The sequence below is a fragment of the Ochotona curzoniae genome, unplaced genomic scaffold (genome assembly GCF_017591425.1).
Source record: "Ochotona curzoniae isolate NIBS_2020 unplaced genomic scaffold, NIBS_Ocur_1.0 contig_4501, whole genome shotgun sequence".
Taxonomy (NCBI): Eukaryota; Metazoa; Chordata; class Mammalia; order Lagomorpha; family Ochotonidae; genus Ochotona; species Ochotona curzoniae.
The window spans coordinates 13,466,507-13,487,295 of NW_024466307.1; the positions used below are offsets into that span (position 1 = coordinate 13,466,507).

The window sequence follows — 20,789 nt, forward strand, 5'->3', positions numbered from 1 at the left end:
ACTTGTTGTAATATATAATTTTGCATTTAAGTTATAAAACATCTCAGTGAGTTTTTAAATGTTTCATTTATTTGTTTTTATGTATTTTAAAGGCAGCTAGAGGAAGACAGAAAACACACAAAGGGCAGACAGATCTAACTTCCATTGGTTCACTCTTCTAAGAACTGTAAGAGGTGGGGCTGAGATAGGCCAAAGTGGAAAGCGGTCAGCTCCACTGACTCTCCCATGTAGGTGGTAAGCATGGGACAAACCCACTGGAGCCTCCCAGACTGTGCATTAGCAAGAATCTGAAAGTGAGAGCCAAAGCAAGACTCAAGTCTGTAGTATGGGAAGCAGGAATCCCAAATGCCTGCTGTTTCTTTCCCTTTGTTACTTTCCGAATGTGTGTGCAGTCATATCGCATGATAACATTATAACATCCATGCCTTTGGTGTGAAAGATGAAATTGTGCTCTTTGTGTACCTTTCATACACCTGTAATTCCGAGAATAAAAAGAACACGCAAAGATTATTAGATGAACACTTATGTCATTGGGTTCTTAAGTAAAAACCGGACATACAAGTTTACATTTACCCATCATAATCTTCATTGATTCCTGCAAACTTCACTGGATCACAGTGTATAAAGGTTAAAACCACAAGCGTTACGATCGATACAGAAGATGTGACCATCACAAATCTCATCAGGGCTTTGCAGGACATTTCCAACTTGGAAGCAATAACACCTCCAAGGAGTTGACCAAGAGCACCTCCTGGAAGCAAAATAAATCCTAGAGGAAAGAAAAAAAAATCAACTTACAGTACAGAATACTCCTATATAAAATCAAGCACCAATGCTCTCAACATACAACGAACTAAGATATAAACTAGAGGAAAAGGAGAAAACTTTAATCACAAAATAAATTCCACAATACACTTATGAAACACAAACCTACGAATGGATGAAGCCATAGCTGTACACTTGTTGCACTTCAGGGCAGTGAGAGTGAAGTTTTGCTACCATACAATAATGGCACCTAAGAGAAACCAGAAACTTATTCCAAGCAAAACAAAACCTGGGGGCAGTCTTAATGAGAGCTGTTATGAGCAAGCTGTCTGGCTTCAAGGCTTACTATAGAGGCATGATGATGGCCACAAGAATTACAGACACGTGAACAAGCCACTGGTTCTGTGAATCGCAAGAAGAAAAAGGGGCAGAGGGAGGGAAAATACAGTGACACACTAATCAGATGAAGATAGCACAATAAATTCACACACTGACAAGATCTCTTCTTCCCTACAAATTATAGCTATGATAGATTCGCACAGGAATATAACAAGAGAAATATAAGACTAAAGCAAAAGCAATTCCAATAACTCCCATTTCAATTAATTATATCACAGAACACTGGACAAAAACCTAAAAATAAAAATAAGCAATTTCGGAATGCTCAAAAACATATGATGTAAAGTTCAAATGTGCGTGAAAATAAAGAGTAGAAAAGTAATGACGAAGAAATAAAACAGGTGAAGGAAGAAATAATGAATAAGAAGCCCAGATATTAAATTTTTAAAAATGTAACTGCTGAGAATCAAGATGGCAGAGCAGGATAAGGACACATTTAAACAGACAGAAAATCATTAGTCCAGGTGAAGCAGAGAGAGCATAATCCAGGAAATAGGAGAGGATAGGATGGTAGCAGAGGGACACCTAAAGACTGGTACACATGGCAAAGCAGCAGAGACAAATATGTGGTGTTGCAGTGACCAGTGGCAGTCAGTGAGCAGTGATCTGAGCTCTCCTGGTGGCCATAGTGTTGCCAGCCGCATCTGCATGTACTAGCTACATGCCGTACCCAAAATGGCGCCGGCCGGAAAAGCCACACCTTGGTTCCTGGTGACGTAGCTTTCGTGGTACTGCGCAGGCGCCTAGCGCATGTGCAGTGAGCTGAGGCGTGGCCGGCGCATGAACACTGGGACTGACGAATCCAGTCGCCCAGGACCCTGCGTAATCATGACGCCGACCTATCATCGGCGGAGGCGGGGCCAGTCAGCACATAAGAGCAGACAGCCTGCCGGGATCTGAGCCTTTCCCTCCTCATCTTCGTGCGTGCAATAAAGATTACCGCAGAAGACTTCACTCGCGTCTGCCTCTTATCGCCGGACGATAAGAAACGTGGGCGCGACACCATAGCTCTACCAGAAACCTGGAAGGAGAGCTGACCAAGAGCTCAACAGGTGAACCCAGGCAAAGAACTGCCAGCCCTGCTGATTTCTTTGATCCTACCAGGAACAGAGACAGAGCAGCAGATTCCAAACAGGCAGTGTGAGTCTCACAGCCCAGACACCACCACAACCATGTCTGGCAACATTTTGAGTATAGAGGCAAAGGTTGTGGGACAGGACTACGCAAGCACTAAGCTGAGAGCAAACTCATTTCTGGTTCAGTGCATTGCACTGATCGCCCATCCTACAGGTTCCACCCAAAATAAGTCTGGTAGCCCCTAGACATAACAACCAGAAAATCCAGAACATGACAAATATCACATTCGGTGCCATTGTGTATGGTATGGCAAAGGCTGAGGTTCGAGGAACAACAGTAACCTGTGCATACACTGAACTTGGAACAAACTCACTTCCAGCTCAGTGCATTGCACTAATCCCATTGGGAAAATAATACAACTTTGGCATTCTACAGGTCAAAATAGATCCAGGTGGCTCTCAGACCTAATGGCCAGCAGGTTCCAGAAAGATTGGCACTAACAACAACCTTGTTATTTAGGACACCTTCTGTTTCCCTAAACTTGAGAACTGCTGAAACAAGAAGTGCGAGAAGGTCATACAGATAGCAGTACTGCCTCAGCACAGAATCACAGGAAGTGGAGAGTGGTGAGCCAGGAGCTGGAGCTACAGAGATGATGGTAGAAGTCTAACACAAGAGCCCAGAGCAGAAACTCACTGGAGAGAATGGCACAAGTGACTGCAAATAAAGAACCGGTACCAAATGCAATTAGTAAAATTGAATTACAGACCTGTGTGTGACACAACTTAGACACACGCCCTAAGGAGAAGAATCTGCTAACCAGTAAAATGACCAAGAGCAAAAGAAGAGACAGAGGTACTAAAGAATGAGCACGGTGAACTATTAGAAAGCTGATAAAATTTCGTAAACCCGTAATGGTGGAAAAGTAACTAAAAGATGGCATGGTAATAGAGAGAAAAAAGAAAGTAACAAAAATTATAAGCTATCTTAAAATATAAGAATTCACAACAATGGTCATTTTATAAAACTATATTTTGAACAAACAAAACTTTGAAAATAAAGCAGTAAAAAAGAAATACAGTAAGCATGTAGGTGATGAATATATTTATAACCACTGGCATTGTATAAAACAAATTATACAAGCAGCCAGATTTCCAGGAGAAAGCTAAAGTTTGTAAATACAATATTTTAATTTAGCTTTTTTCAAAAGAGACTTATCTTACAACCATATTAACAATATGGAAAGTTTAGGTATTATTAAATATCAACAATCATTGACTTAAACCAGGAGACAAGAACAAAAAGCAGAAATCTTTTCTGAAAAATTCAAAGTTCAAGTAAAAACATGGTTATTAGTATTAAAAGTACATAGATTTAAACAATAATTAAAACTGTGCCCAAACATATAGGATTCTACTAAAAAATGTTAATTATATTTCAATCACAAAGTTGTCAGTAATATATGAATATCTAAATGAATGAAAATGTTATACAAACTTCTGCAGTAAGATTATAAGTAAAGGACCAGTTGCGATGGCCTACTGGCTAAATCCTTGCCTTGCATGTGCCAGGATCCCATATGGGTGCTAGTTTGTACCCAGCAGCTTCACTTCCCTTCCAGCTCCCTGCTTGTTGCTTGGGAAAGCAGTCAAGCATGGCCCAAAGCCTTGGGACCCTGCACCCACATGGGAAACATACAAGAACGTCCTGGCTCCTGGCTTCAGATCAGCTCAGCATTGGCCATTGCAGCCACTTTGGGAGTGAATCAGTGGACAGAAGACATTTCTCTTTGTCTCTGATTCCCTCTTTAAATATGCCTCTCCAATAAAAACAAAATGAATCTTAAAAAAAAAAAAAGAATTAAGTTTACCTGCAATCATATTTGCCGTGTTGGGTGTTAATACAAATTGATGTTCTAGATATATAGGTACAAATACAGATGCCCCAATAGAAACTAAAGATTCGGATGCTTTAGACAGACATAGAAAAATGAATACTCGATTCTTCATCAGAATCTAAAACGGAAATGTTATATATTAATAAATCTTGGTTAAGTCAAGAGAAATACAACTTTATATATTAGTGATCAATCTACAAAAATTGATCTTTCCCAAACTGAACTGAATAAAGACTATATATATTTATATATATCATCCAAACAGAAATATACAATTTATATCTATACAAGCATAAATCTCCCAATATGTATTTTCCTTGTAACTTAGATATTATCTGACCATTTCTGTTTTAATTTGTTGTCTATATCATCTATAACTTTTGGTAAATCTGTGAAATTCCCTTTTGCTTATTTACTTTTTTAGCAAGACCTTTCTTTCAATTGAAACAGAAAATACACAAAATTTTAGCAGCATCAAAGAAAATCACTAGGATTCCACTTCAGACCTCCTCCTACTAACAAAGGATAAAGTTATTTAATGTATGCATTTTTGTGCAGATCTGTCAAATTTATTATGAAGTTTATGGTGATATGATTAATCACATTGATTACACTATTTTACGATACATACTGATTCACATTACAGTAAATTAAAATTCTTTTAAACTGACTTCATTGGCTGTTTACATCTCTTAAAAATATTTAGTGCTAAATATGTTGATATCATCCTAATTACATTTTCTTTTTACAGCATTTGAGCTTACTCCTAGCTATATATAACCATAATCTGCATATATATCTACTGCCTCTTCTTGTTGCCAAAATTTGCATACTGTAAATCCACCATGTTTTTTTTCCCATTAAATCAGTTAAAATTGCAATTCGGTAGCAGCATAAAGTTCTGAGCAGGAGAAAATACACTGGGAGTGGCACAACTATCTCAGTTTCTCGTAGTTTTTTATTTCGTTTCCTTTTTGTTTTGGCTTTCTTTTTTGCTCCACAGTATCAGTAGTACAGACCTTGTTTCCTATCTAGAGAAACAAAGAGCTCATCTCCATTTGACACTAAGATATTTCCCATGATAAGTGATGTTTGTGGGAATATTTTTTTTTTGACTTCTAGAAGTCTCTTCAAAGTCATTTAAATAGGAAAAAAGACAATGTGGATTTTTGTTTTCATTTTGTCTGATTAAATGCTTTACTTATTTGTATAGGGGAGAAACAAGAGCAAAATATTTTTAAAAATTAAAGCAGAAGAAATATGAAGAAACTAACCAAATGTTTTTTCTATAACACTAGCTAAGTCCTTGGCAATGTTATTTAAGTCTGCTAGATGCTGTTCCTGAACTTTCTGGAAGAAGTGTAAGCTAGTTAGAGGTTTAAGGTTACCACTTCATAATCACTTCCTCAGGTACACTTACAAAACTCTGCAATTAACTCAGGTTATTCACATAAAATATGTTACTTTACCCAAAGAGCAGCACACAAATCCTTGATACTAGTTCCAAATTCCTGATCTTCAAGATTGTCAAGTATATAAGACTGTTCATGGTTTTCAGTTTTTTCTTTGGCTGTGCCTACATATTAATAATTAAAAAAAATTATGACATGTTCAAAAATGTCAAGACATACATAAAACACAAACAGCCTCAATACACACACTATTCCTGACTCAGTTTGGAAAATACGAAGATCAATCCAGCTAATTTAAAGGCATACTCTTGCAGTCTTGTCTTCGAGAACAATGCATGGGAATAAAGATATCTACAGCTGCCCCATCCAATCCTGCAGCACCGGCTGAGCTGCATATAGCTGCAGTGTTTCTGAAACACAGCTCCTATGACCAAAGGAAGGAATCTCTAATTTGTTTTACCTTAAAATCAGGGTAATGACATGTTTGACAAAGCAAACCTGGGTAGTAAAAATATCATCCTTCATATGGCCCAAAATATTTTAGAACAACAAAATATATTGTTGGATCTCTTGTACTTGATATGTGTTTTTGTGGTACCAGGAACATTTTGATGTTGATGATTTTCCTCTTCCATGTTGAAGGAGTTTGCATTTATGAAATGATGCTGATGAAATAGATTTTAAAATACTTCATTTTTAAAAACATATCTTATGTACGCAAAAGTATTTCAAGAGGAAGTAATGAGAATCAAATACACGTACTAATGAGATAGCAAAATACTTGGGAGCACTGTCCATGACAGTCCACTGTGTATGGAAGTGGCATATGCACAAAGAAATGTAGCCAACTCATGAACTGAAGATGGGAGTTGAGGGAGTCATTTGGGGAAACGAAGTGATTTTTCAACTTAATCATTAGATTTTTATAGTCACCTGCTATATTACGTGGGAAGCACAACAATGGTATTAACGTAGACCATGCAAGTAGAGAGGCGAAAAGAAAACTACTCCACCAATTCCACGGCAACCGTTGACTATCACCACCGTCGCTAATGCTTTAATAGAAAATGATGTCAAATTTCAGCTTTGGGCACCTTGAAAAGACCAGCCTTAATCAAGCAGAGAAGAGAGAGAGAGAGGGAGAGAGAGAGAGAGAGAAAGGAAGCTTCATCTCCAGATTGGCCACCATGTTCATTTTCTTGATAGAGCAGCAATCAGTTCTCCAAATATTCCACCAACTAGACGTTTCTTTTTTGTCATGCTGGAAACTAAATCTTTCCCCTTGCCTTCTTGTCCCTGGTACCACAGTGATAACAAAGCATCCTTTTTTTTTTTTTCCCTGCTATTTTTTTTTTTTTCCTACCAGAAGTTGTGTATTTGAAAGACTATCGCTTTACCCCTCCCTTTAACACCATTCCTGCCTGGACTGAACTTAACCAAGCTCCTCATTTTAGTGCTGGCTTGGCTGTTGCAGGCATTTAGGGAATGAACCAGTAGATGGGATTTCTCCCTTATCACCATCAATCAATCCATCGGCCAATTAATCCTGCCTCTCTAGTTGAAGCACCCAGGCCTTAAGGGCAAACCCAGCCCTCTAAATTCCACAAGTGCTCTTTTCCATTGCATTTGATCCTTTAGATTACATACTCTTGAGATGCCTTTTTGCAACCCTTGCTTGGAATTCTCAGCTTTTGTGTGGATTCAGCCTTCAATTGATTACTGAGCTTACACCCAAATTACTGTTAGGACTGTTTATTAACTTCTCTGTCTTCTTTCTTCACAAGGGATCTATTGATAACCAAGGAATCCAATCTCTTTGATTCAATGTGAAGACTGCATATTACAATGACATAGTGTTGCAATCTTGATTTACATTATCTTCTTGCCATAAATGCTGGGACACAGCTGCACCCAGGAATTAACTCAAGATTTGTCACTGGAACTATAAATGCCTTTCTAAACTACGGTATGTTAAAGATTTTGTTTCTTTCTTTCACTGTCAAACCCAGCTATGTATTCTGACTATATGCTTTATGTTATTACTTATGATATGATTTTTACATAGGTATAATTCATTGCATATCATGATGACCCATAGAAATTAACTTAAAAAACTATAAACTGAGTCTGGAACTGTGACATAGCAGGTTAGGCTGTCACCTGCAGCTCTGGTGTAGCATATGGTTCACATCCCGGCCTTCCCCTTCCCATGCAGTCTTCCTACTGATGGCCTGAGAAAGCAGAAGAGGATGGCCCAAATGCATGGGTCCCTCCATCCACCTGGGAGACCCAGAAGAGAACCCTGACTCCAGGTTGGAGCTGGCTGAGCTCCAGCCATTGTGGCCTTTTGGGAGGTAAACTAGCAGGTGACATGTTCTCTGTCCCAGAGTACAAATGGGCCAGAGCTGGAATGGGAAAGCAGAGCCTCATAGGGAACCCTGACACTCCTAGAGGATATGGGCTTCTGTACTGGCATCTTCTCTAGTAATACAGTGAACTAAAGTTTTACAAAACAAAAAGTTACTGACATATATGACCTTACAAAAGTTTAAAATTTTGTATAGGTATGGAACAGTAACCTAGTGGTTAAAGTCCTCGCTTTACAAGTGCTGGGATCCCATAGTGGCACATGTTCATGTCCCAGAGTCTCCACTTCCTATCCAGCTCCCTGCTGGTGGCCTGGGAAAGCAGTCGAGGATGGCCCAAAGCCTTGTGGCCCTGTAGTCCTTAAGAGTTCCCCGTGAGGGGATGGAGGCCCATTGGTTCCAGGCAGTAAAACACCTACCCCTCCACCCAAGTAACCCTCTATGTCTCATGATGCATATGTGCTCTTTTAAATACATGAAAATATGTTTATACCATTTTTACTTGAAATGCAATATGAACATCTTACCACTAACTCTTCAGCTCTTCATAATGCTTTTTATATGAAATAAGATGCAATGTGCCATCTTGGCCACTTTCAAAGAAGTATCTTTCATGCACACACACATGCTGTTTACCTCAATCCTTTATCATCCCACAAAACTGAAACTGCACTCTTTCTAATTTATATAAACATATGTGCATATTGATCCCACTTTCATGTATTTTTCTAAAATATGAATGTTACAGATTTGACATGCAAATATGCATTTGTAGGCTATGTTGCAGAGTCACTAAATATTTCACAGAACATCAACAAAGAAAAGGAAAGGAAAATGGCTTACCGCCTGCCAAAAGTAGTATTCTCAGCAGTCTTAACTAATGGGGCTCCCATTGCAACACCACAGGCATATCCTAATATTAGAGCAGCGCCCCCGAAACCTGCAAAGTGAGCTCTGAACATCAAGCAACTTTCAGACAGGCTCTGTCTTAAAATTAAATGACAAACTACTGAATGTTTCTCATAACATTCTTTTTTAAAAAAGTATTTATTTATGTACGCAGCCATGTAATACAGTGGGAGAGACAGAGAGAAATTTTCTACTCTTCAATTCACTTCCCAAAAACCTGCAACAGTGGAAGAGAACCACGCTGAAATGTGGACATCAGCATTGGTGGGTTTCAGAAACAGAAGCACTTGAGAACTCTCATTGGCTGTCTCCCAGCACATCAGCAGGAAGACGGAGCAAAAATCAAGAGGGAGAGAGAACTCAGTTCCAGGGACTGGGATTAAGTATGTAGGTACTGCAAGCTGTAGTTTATGTACCATGCCTACTCCATGCCCCATATAACCATTAGCAGACGTCTCCAAAGGAAGACAGCCCATCAGAGGTATGTGTAGAGTGTCTGTATGTGTGTATGAGAAAGCAGAGAGGCAAATATTTCATTTAGACAATTGGTTTATATAATGACAAGATCGAATAACTCCCAAATGTGTAGGACAGTGGGCCAGAAATTTAAATAATGATAATAATTAATGTCCCAGTCTCAAGACAGAACTGGCTTATGTTTTTAAAAAGTTCAGTCTTCTGCTTACTGGGCCAACCAGTTGATTGGATAAAGCCCATTCACATTATGGAATGCACACATTATATTAACATATCTACCTCGCATGAGGCCAGCGCTGTCAAGTTGCACATTGAGCAGCTTGCTCTGAAACTGGTATCCCATATGAACACCTGTTTGTGTTTCAGGGGCTCCACTTCCGATTCAGCTCCCTGCTTGAATCATGGAAAGCAGTAGAGCATTGCTTTTGACCATTTCTGCCCAAATGGAAAACCCAGATCAAGCCCATGGATCCTGGATTCAGCTTGAACCAGCTGCGATCATTATGGCTATCTGGGGATTGAACTTGCAAATGGAAAATCTCTCTGTGTTAGTGTCTCTCACTGACTGTAACTCTGCCTCTCAAATAAATAATCTTTTTAAAGTTACCCATTGTGTTAACCATATTTTTAAAATATTATCACAGAAACACCTAGATTAATATTTGACCAAATATTTGGTATCACAATGTAGCCAAGCTGACAAGTAAAGCTAATCAACATGTTATCCAATGCATGCATTTTGAAGATTCAGATAATATAGTTACATAACTCATGGCACCTTATTTGTTTTAGTATGGATGTTAATACCCTGTCTCCTGTTCCACTTTAGTGTGTGGCACCATAGCAAGATGAAATCTTGTCATTGGCATCTGCATCCTAGCTGCAAGGACTGCCAGAAATGGCAATGCAGTAACTGTCTCCCAACAGTGGGTAGTTTTCAGTTTTTATTGCCATTGAATAGAACCAAAAGGAAAATAAAGCAAAAATGGATTATCTACATCAATATGAACATCACTTTTCTTATCTCTGTTGGAAAATTCTTTTATTGCAAAATTTTATTTTTTACTTCACTTCCGTGTAGACACAACTTCATGCTTTGCTTTCAAAAGTCATATGAGGCTGACATTGTGGCAAAGCAAGTCAAGCTGCTGCTTGTGACACTGGCACCCTTTATGGATGCCAGTTAGTGCCCCAGCTCCTCCATCCTGCCATGCTTCCTATTAATAATGTAGGAAAAGCAATGGAACATGGCCCAAGCATTTGGACCCCTACCGCTGACATGGGAGACATGGATGAAGCTCCTGGCTCCTGATTTTGGCCAGGCCCAGCCTTGGCTGTTGCAGCCATCTGGGGAGTGAAGTAGCAGGTGGAAGAACAATCTCTTTCCTTCTAACATCTCTTTACTTCTGACTTTCTTTCAAAAAAAAAAAATCATAGTTACATAGCTCTCTACAAATAGATGACCTACCAGGGCTAGAATCTATTACACAAAAGTCACACGTTATTCTAAAATGTACACAGTTACCTATTGGGGCATACAGTAGCAAAAGACATTGTTAGCAGGGACTAATGTACTGTATTCAATTAAACAGCATCTCATTTCTGTCCTTGATAGGACGAACATGATCATGTCTTCTATTAGCTTACACACAAAAGACACACTGTCACCATAAAGGTTAATAGACTGCAATTCTAGTCAAGCACACCGAAGCACAAAAGTCAATGAAAACCCGATCCTATAGCAGGCGAAGCAAACACTTGCCTAAATAGATACCAGATGAGTGCAGGGAGACACTGTCATAAAGAAAGGTTACTGCAAGGATGTACAGAGGCATTGCTGCAATCCCCTGGATGCTTTGCCCGATGATGAATAAAGACACGTATCTTGATTGAAAAAACGAGACACTTCTGGGGCAGGTGTCAATGACCTTCTTCATGTCACAAATATCTTTAAAAAAAAAAAGATAATTACATTGTTAATCGGATTGAAATCTAATAGACAACATGTATACAATATAGTTTATCAGACACTTGGCTTTTAAAACCACATTCTAAGGACATTACCTGTAGTAGTACAATTCCTACAAGTCTCTCAGCTAACCAGGATCTACAATCCCCAGATTGTCCCCCTCCTCAGTATCCCAGGGCCCTCATCATTCTTTATGTCACTTGTGATCCTAACACTTTGAATTCCCACATTGTCACTGGGTAAAAATGTAAACCAATGCAATCAACTCTTCCCACTATTCTGCACCTACACTTTTCGAGTTGAATGTGGCTGGATAAAAGTGTACAGTCATGTACATCTCAACTTAAACACATGGCTGATAACGCTAAGGAAATCCTCCTTGCTCCTGATAACAATGGAGTGTGTCCCCAGCCTATGTACACTGCCTTCTCATAGAATATTCCTTTGTTTCCCTTCCACTAGGGCTCACAGTACTGAATAGCCTATTGGTCAACGTTCCAAAAAATGTTTTCCACTAATAGGATAAAACTTTGTGCCATTTAAAAAATGATTCTTATGGGCTATAAAAGATCACTAAAAATAGCAACCAAGAGAGCAGAGAGTTTTGAGAAGGAGGAAGTGGTCAATATTACAAAATATTGGTGATAGTTGAAGAAATACAACACATAAACACATAACATTAAGTATCACTAATTAGTTGATTACTTGATAATAATAATTCTGTAACAACCTGGTGGGTCTGATGGAGTCAGGAAGCAGGTAACTGACAAGACCCTCCATGCAGGTTCTCCATTGGTAAAAAGTAAATAAGTAAAAAAAAAAAATAAAAAAAAATAAATAATTGCACCTTCCTTACTATCACAATTTGGAACAGGTGCACAACAAAACCCATCACAGTGGCTGCTGATCCCTCATCAGCATTAGCATAGTGCAATTGTTATAAAAGTATCAAGGCTTACAATATATTTTCAATCTCACCTTCAACTTCTAGCTTCGATTTATTATTTTCACCACGTAAGTGTGGAAGACCAAGTATAATTGATCCAAATCCAACCCAGAAGGAGGAAAATGCAGTCCATTTCTTTCTGTCCCCTTTCCCTCCATAGTAGGATATTAATATTGCTACCAGGCAAGATGATACATCATAGCTGGATATCAATGCGATCCACTCAAAAGTGCTCAGTTTATAATTCCTCTCAAAGTTGCTACTGCTCAGATCTACGAGACCAAATACAATACCTGTAGTGTAAAAAGAAGCAAAATAAGGTCATGTACATTTAAGATCACCATTACAGATATTAAAAGCAGACTTTACATTGATTTATGACTCTTCTAGCCTATTATTAAGGCTAAAAACCTATAAGCACACAATAATTCCCTTTCTAAAATCCTAGAAACACTGGACCTCTATGAAGTTTTGATAGTTCAAATTTAAAGTAATTTTTCACTCTCTCTATAACAAAGTTCCTCAAAAATGCCATTGTATAATGTCACTTCACTGAGCATTGAGGTGACAACAAAATATAATTTCAATTATAAAAAATTAATAAATGATACATCAAATCTTTATTTGTTACCTAAAATTGAAAATAAAACACAAAAATACTTGAAACCCAACACATTCTCTTTCCCCTCCATAACCAGTATCCTGCATTTAAAATTTTCCATTTCTGTTTTTAACATTTTAAATGCAATAAACAATAGCCATAAAGAATAGCAACAATTTTCATCACCTTATATGTTAAATTAATGCATCATACTATATACATTCCTAACTCTCAGCACCCAAGCAGGAAAGAAAAATAACCATTTGAAGTGTTTGAACAAAATAAATTGATTGCTTGTCTGAAATGGTATAAAGCAATTATTAGTCATAAGATATTATTATCTGCAAACCAAAGTTGCTGGGTCATTGCCTCCCACTGTTGTTGGAAAGGTAAGCCCTACCTGTTTTTGCAGGAAACCTATAGCCTGTCAATGCCTTCATATTCTGACAGCCAGTCATTGGCTGCTTCTGCTGCTCTTGCAGTCAGATTCCAGGAGCGCCATGCTGCCAATGGAACCACATTTGGTCTTGACTCTTCAACTACCTGCACTGCTCTTGCTCCCAGGAATAACCACTAAGAGGGAGACAGGGATATTAAGAGGGTTCCTCTCACCCTTTTTCAAATTCACCGCCGGCCTCATCAGCAATGTCTACGTGAAAGCCAGCTCAATGTCAGTAGGCAACAAACTCAACAAACTAAGGAAAATGTGGCTTAGAAAATGCTAGTCCTTGTGCAAACAGTGACCCAGAAGGAGGCTCTGGAGGTTACATCTGTGTGCATGACTGTACATACAGACATAACCATATATGCACACAACAAATGTGAATACTCGTTTACACACATACACATAAATACGTAAGAGGAAATACATAGTGGCTGCAAATGTAGTTTCTCAAAACAGTTATGAAACCACAGACAATATTTAACACTTCCTTATTCCATTACTCACCCCTTCTTTCTACCTCCTGATCCCAGCTAACCTACGTACGTTACAATGTCAAAATGTATCCCTAATCCTATATGATCACATTCCAAACACATGGATTGTTTTTGCTAGCCTAGGTATTAGGCGGTGTCTTCCGCAGGTCACAATTTTCAGTAAGGCTAGGAGTTCCTGGTTGTTGTCAATTATATTTCTTTTCTGAAATATTTCAACTCAAATATTCCATTTGATATTTCTTTGGTAAATATTTCATATGACAAAAAGTCTTCAACTAAGTTGTCTCTATGTATATTACTTTGAATGTGTCAATTTAACTCTACACCAATACAGGTCTACTTAAACTCATCCAAAACTTAGAAGCAATAAATTTATTCAGATAAGAATAAGGACACTACCCAAAGATTATTCCTTAAAACAGACATTTTTTCCGAAGTACAATTTAAGGATTTGTAAAATAAATATTGAATTCTCCCTGAACTTTCATAATTTAATTTGTTCATTTCCTGATTCAATTTGAAGGAAAAATTTTTCGTTTCATTTATAAGCTTCTTTCCATTAATTGCAATTTAACAAAAAACTTCTAAAATTTGAGAATGAAGGTTGTCACTCTACAGAATATTATAAATCTCTAAAAGATTTTTGCATGAAAACACAAGCAAAATGTAGAGACCTTATGTACAATGGAGTTCAATATCATTACAGGATTTAGAACTTGACTCATGCAATGGTTATTCAAAGATCTAACCTTCATAAAATATACTGTACCCTGAGCAAAAGAAGAGGCAATGCATATCAATAAGGTAGAGTGATGAATATGAATCGGCATTTGCAATTTTTGTTGAAAATATCATCATTTCTTAGGAAAAAAAAATAATGAATTACTTCTGTACAAATTATAAGCAAACTTCTGCTTCATAAATTTCTCGTTTCTATGTCTTTACCAGAACAATGTACACCAAAATTTATTACCACTGCACCAAAAAATTTTTTCTTTACCTTCAAAGGTGAAATTTAAATACAATCTGTATCAGTACTTACAATACCATGCAATCACCTTCAGTAGAATTAAATTCCAAAGACTTTTTAATTGTGTGAGAAGCAAATCAATGTGGAAGTAGTTGACTTTCTAGATGAAGTCTCTGGTGAATGACATTGTTCCACAGTTTGAAAGAAATGTGCTGTTACTAATTTGGATATTTGGCTGATAACTATCACTTTAATTTTCATCTACAGATGTAGAAACTTGAAATTTAAAGTGAGTGCCTACCATTCTAGGCTTAACTAGTTCCTGGAGCTAAATGAAATGTTACACTTCGTAAAAATATCTTATAGATAAACCTACTGTGGCTATATGTATTGAATCATCCTTTTCAGCCACAGTCTTCTAAAAGAATTACTAATTAAAAAGAAAAGATAGAGATCTTCTGATTTCCACGTGGTCAGTAACATCACTGTGGATGACTCTTGGATTAACAGCAAATGTTGACAATGCGCAAGCCTTCAATTTTCACGCCACTTTTTAAACCGCTGTGATAAAAAAGAGTTTATTGGAAATACAAAGCATGAACAAATAATCAATGGCAGTAATGTGTCCTACTCAATAAACAAAAACGTCAAAGCTACAAGAGTTCTTGAACTATTCTATGAGGCTCTAACTTCACTGTTGAGGATTCACTGACCCAACAAACTTCATCCATAGGCAGCACAGGATACAGTAAATCCACTTGACACACCAAGGAAGTAGCAGAACCAGCAGCACTAAATACTTGCCCAGCCACTCAGAATTAGGAAATTAGGTAATTGAGCCACATCATTCTTTCTATCCAGGAAGGCTGTTCACACTCTTGCTGAAAAGCAAGTTTCACTAACACTGGTGCAGATAGGATCTAGAAAGAATTATTGCTGACGATCAGAGCAAGAGCTCTAGTCACAACATACAATTTACACATGTAAAAACGTGACCAGAAAAGCTTATCATCCGTTTTGGTCATCATCTACCCATAATTATCTTATGTGTAAAAGAAACCTTCCGAAACAAAATAGGCTTACAGACTTTCAATATTCACCAAATACCCGGCCCTCAGCACCACAGCAAGCCATCAAGATTTCATTCAATTATCTCTTGCTCCAAGATATTTCTTCGGGAATCTCAAATGATCGATGATGTATTCATCTTCTCACATGGTTTTTGTTTGTTTTGGTGTGTGTGTGTGTGTGTGTGTGTTTAATCACATACAGCCCTTTTGCTGGCTCCCAATGTGAAATGACCCAACAGTCCTTCAACGAAACCAGGCATGCGTAGAACAAACTCCGTGGCCCACAAAGTGGTAAAGGGGCTGTGACACTGGGGTGGCCCAGGAGCACAACCTGAAGGTGTCAAGCGTCAACCGTTTTGATATGAGGCCCTCAGCTTAAGATCAGAGACCCCAAACTTCCTATCCATACAAGACCTGCCCACCGTGGCCCACCCATTGGTACTGCCCGGCAAGACCCACCTTGAGCCACCACAAGGATACAGTAGACAACCATGAAGCAACCAATGCTGTTAAAACGCTGAAAGCAGGGAAACACAAGACAGCCCAGGCCGCAAGGCTCCCCATCCTGGCTCTTCTCTTTGACCACTCGGGGTTTCTTGGGGGCCCGAGGCTTGTGTCGCCCCTTTTTTCGGGGACTGCCCAACTTCGTTATGCCAGTTGGAAACACCTTCGGGTACTGGGTTTTCCTGTGGACCGTTATGATCTCTCCAGCGCCCTCTGCCTTCGGGCGAGCCAAAGCACTCAGCTCCATATGCGGTGGGTGATGGCCCCTTCTGGGTCCCACACACTGCAAGATCCAGGCGGCTCAAGCACCGTGGTCCAGCACCGGCCTGCACCGTCTGGCACGGGCATTGGAAGACTAAGCCGCAAACGGCACCTGCAGCCCGAGCCCGCCCCCGCGGGGACACTGCTCCGCAAGGATGCCCAGGGAGAACATCTGAGACTGTTCGAACAATCTGAAAATTGTTCAGGACCAGACCAAAAACTCAAGGATCATTAGCCATTTGGAAATGCAAAGGAAAAATTAAAACTGAAATACCACTTAACGCTCCCAAGGATGCAGTGGAAGGGGATCTTCGGCGATCTCTGAAGGAAAAATGAATGGCCCACCACTGACAAAATAATTGAAAACAATTCTTCCAAATGCCAGACATGGCAGTACCCTGAATCCAACAACCAACTCCTTTCCTGATAGACCCAAGAGAAACTAAAACCTTCAAAAGGTTTTACACTTACACATGTTCACAGCACCTTGGCTTACAATGTTCAAAAAGTGAACTCCACCGAACTGTTAATCAATTGATGATCTACGGTGAGAAAAAAGAGAGTTGGAACGGAGAAAATATGAGAGGGAGACATGGTTGATGATAAGTAGAAATTTTCACAGATCTGTAAATACGTTAAAAACCATTAAGTATGTGTTAGGAAAGATATTTGAGTGAATCGAAGTGTAAAGGATTGCTCTCTCTCTCTTGCAGTTTCTATACCTTTCAATAAAGTACAAATATTTTTATGTTTTTTTTTTCTTTGAAGATTCTGGGGTTTCACCTTATTTACAATCCTATTACACAAGCTAGCCTGCTACAACATGGGCACTAGTGGCACACATGACACTCCTTGATCAGAAACAAAGAATATAGTCATTCACGGCCAAACAGGCAAAAAACAGGGATCTGATGTTGGCTGCCCCTTAATCCTGCCATCCGAATCTCACAGCAGTCGGATGCCTCTTGCCACTGCAGCCAGAGAAACCTGAGCTTAAACAGTTTAATACTTTTATAATGCGTTATTAAGTTTCATCTTCTCCTGAAGGAGCTTTTACATTCTCCCTTTAGGTAGCTTTCTGCAAATGCCAGCCCAAAAAATGATGGCTCACTGACTTACTGACTTACCCAGGAAGAAACACGCAGGCATGATTAGAATCTGTTGTAAATGCTCTTTCCTAGAAAATGAGAGCAAAATAAGATTAAAACAAAAACAAAAAGCTGAGTGAATTTGGTGCCAGCATACTTGTGCAGTAAAAACCGAAAAAACAGTAACCTTGTGCAGTAAAAAAAAATAACTAATTATTACAGTTTAAAAATGTATCTTAACGTTTTTGAAAGATAGCAGCTTAAAGCAAAAATAACTATATGATATATAATTGGATTGTTGACATGTAGCAAAACATGTACAATCATAATAGTACAAATATGAGAGGGAACATATGGTAATATTCCCTTGTAAGATTCCTATGTTGATTTTTAAATCATATGATAATAGTTAAAAGTGCATTCAGGGGCCTGGCACAGTAGCTTAGTGATTAAAGTCCTTGCTTTGCATGCGCCCGGATCTCATAAGGGCACTGGTTCTAATCCCAGCATCTCTGCTTCCTATCCAGCTCCCTGCATGTGGCCTGGGGAAGCAGTCGAGGACGGACCAAAGCCTTGGGACCCTATATCCACATCGGAAACCTAAAAGTGGCTCCAGGATCCTGGCTTCAGATCAGCGTAGCTCTGGCTGTTGCAGTAGCTTGGGGAGTGAATCATCAGATGGAAGATCTTCCTCTCTGTCTCTCCTCCTCTCTGTATATCTCACTTTGCAATAAAAAAATAAATAAATCTTTCAAAAAATGTGCATTCAATAATTTAAAATTTTGTATTATAAGCAGAGTAACAAGTATATAAAAATGCATATGGATGAGATTAACTAATAAGCAAATGCTGAAGATAAAATGGAATTTTGAACATTATTAATCAATTGATAATAAAATAATTTAATCACAATAGAAAATGGTAAATTGAAAAAGAATTAACTTGCAGTACATAAATAAAGTTATATTTAATACCAATTTAAAAAATACAAATTAGAAGAATTTACCAGTGATACATTAAAAGTAAGGTCTTGGGCCCAGCGCAATGGCCTAGCAGCCCTAGTCCTCGCCTTGAACGCACCGGGATCCCATATGGGCACCGGTTCTAATCCCGGCAGCCCCACTTCCCATCCAGCTCTCTGCTTGTGGCCTGGGAAAGCAGTCGAGGACGGCCCAAAGCCTTGGGACCCTGCACCCATGTGGGAGACCTGGAGGAAGTTCCTGGCTCCTGGCTTTGGATTGGTGCAGCACCTGCAGTTGCTGTTTCTTGGGGAGTGAATCATCAGATGAAAGCTCTTCCTCTGTTTCTCCCTGTCTTTGTATAACTGACTTTGCAATAAAAATAAATAAATCTTTAGAAAAAAATTTTTCTTAGCTCTCTCCTTACAACTAAGATGCCCCTTCTCCAGTTTTTGTTCAGTATTTTAAGATCAATTTGCTGCCACCTAGAGGACATATACTTTAAGGCTTTTGTTTCATTTTGTTTTTGCTAAATCTAAACTAAATGAGCTTAAGACATTTATAATAAGCTACCGTTAATTATGCTACTTAATTTTTAGTAAATGCTTTTCAATTATTTTTCAATCATAAAATTATTTAACATCCAATTGTTTCAAGTACTCTAGCTTTGCAAGTTAAATCAGGATTTTTTTTTCTTATTTATTTTTTTAAATGATCTTACTTAGTTGATTAGGGTACGAAAGGGTCAAGGTCTACAGCAAAGTGGATAATACCCATGTTTCTACACTAATATCACACTTTTTTCCCTGTATCTGTGGTCAGGGGAGAAACAAAGGGAAAAGCCCCTCCCAGCCTCCAACCCATCCCAGGTCCCCATGTGAGGCACGCTCCGAGGGTCCTGCTCAAGCAGTTTTGCAATGGCTCGATTGGCTAATCTTCCCCTTTCAAATGCCAGGATGCCAAAAGGGTGTTAATCTTCTGCCATCAAGTGTTGCCCTTTGAGTGCCAATTCGTGTCTCTGCTGTTCTATTTCTCCTCCAGCTGCCTGCTTATGGCCTGGGAAAGCACTGGAGAATGCCAAAGTCTTGGGCCCCATACACATGTGGAAGACCCACAAGAGGCTCCTGGCTCCTAGCTTCAGATTGGTTTATCTCTGGCCTTTTTGGCCACTTGGGAGTGAACCAACAGATGTAAGATCTTTTGCTCCTTCTCTTCATCTCTCTATACATCTGACTTTCCAGTAACAGTTAAAATAATAATAATAAAGAGCTGAAAAATGTTGAGAACAGCAAGAAGCTAACCTGGTGCATTCCTTTTGAGTAAAGGAGAGAGGCTGGAGAGAGCGAGCGAGAGAGAGAGATCCTCCATGATTTGCAATACTGTTGATTGAGTATTCATTTCTCCCAAGGGTACCATGTAGCTTTTCTTCAGTTCTGCCCCTGGGCAGTGGAACAGATGAGATCTCAGAAAGTGAGTTGAGAAAGACAGATGTTTATTTGTGGCCGTATCAAGCTTCCTGGCCTTTCTTCTCGATGCTGCTTAACAGGGACAATGCAGGAAGGGTTTTGCCAAGTTGGAAAAATTTGAGTCCAAAGGTTATCATCAGTAGTTAATGATAAACACGAGATCCTCTCCATTTGCAGGCAGCAGCTGGGTCTCCCCCAGATTAAAGTTTGGAGTTGGAAGCTCCAACAGGGTCTTGTCCATATATGCCAGGAGCTAGGGAACTTCAGCAGCCATTTACTACCTCCCGTGGTATACAATTTCAATGCTTTGCCTCCTTAAGTACTTGAATTATCAGAGCTTTTATAATCATTTCAAATGCATGCTAATAGTAAGTGTGTATAATTGACATACCCTACTCAATGGTTACATACTGATCTATAACTCTTGTTCTGAAACCTTCCGGGCCAAAAATATATTGGAATTTATTTTTGACTGTAGAAGGGAAATGTAATTTATGTACATACTATATAATGTGAAGTAATTTTAGAAGTGATTTTAGGTGTAATTTTATCTTAGATATCACTACGGATCAGGTGTGTGACATAAACTGAAGTGGTATTTATTATGAAATTTAAATCTATGTGATATTTAAAGACTATGGACCCATTTAGATCAGGTCTTTGCTCCTGAGCAGCTGAATAAAGAGGTTGTGCCTGGATTCTTGACTCTTTCCA

The 20,789-nt window shown here is 38.8% G+C and overlaps 1 protein-coding gene across 1 annotated transcript in view; it reads right to left on the reverse strand.

Annotated features, from left to right (window-relative positions):
- SLCO6A1 (solute carrier organic anion transporter family member 6A1) overlaps positions 1–16,548 on the reverse strand; it is a 28,535-nt gene extending 11,987 nt beyond the window's left edge. The window contains exons 1-8 of the mRNA XM_040985864.1: positions 16,257–16,548; positions 12,250–12,510; positions 11,065–11,250; positions 8,760–8,856; positions 6,484–6,605; positions 5,608–5,714; positions 4,112–4,256; positions 574–769 (exon numbers count right to left, since the gene is read on the reverse strand). Of these exons, the coding sequence (XP_040841798.1) occupies positions 574–769; positions 4,112–4,256; positions 5,608–5,714; positions 6,484–6,605; positions 8,760–8,856; positions 11,065–11,250; positions 12,250–12,510; positions 16,257–16,548 (1,406 nt within the window). The remainder of the gene's footprint in view (positions 1–573; positions 770–4,111; positions 4,257–5,607; positions 5,715–6,483; positions 6,606–8,759; positions 8,857–11,064; positions 11,251–12,249; positions 12,511–16,256) is intronic.
- Between the last annotated feature and the right edge of the window lie 4,241 nt (positions 16,549–20,789).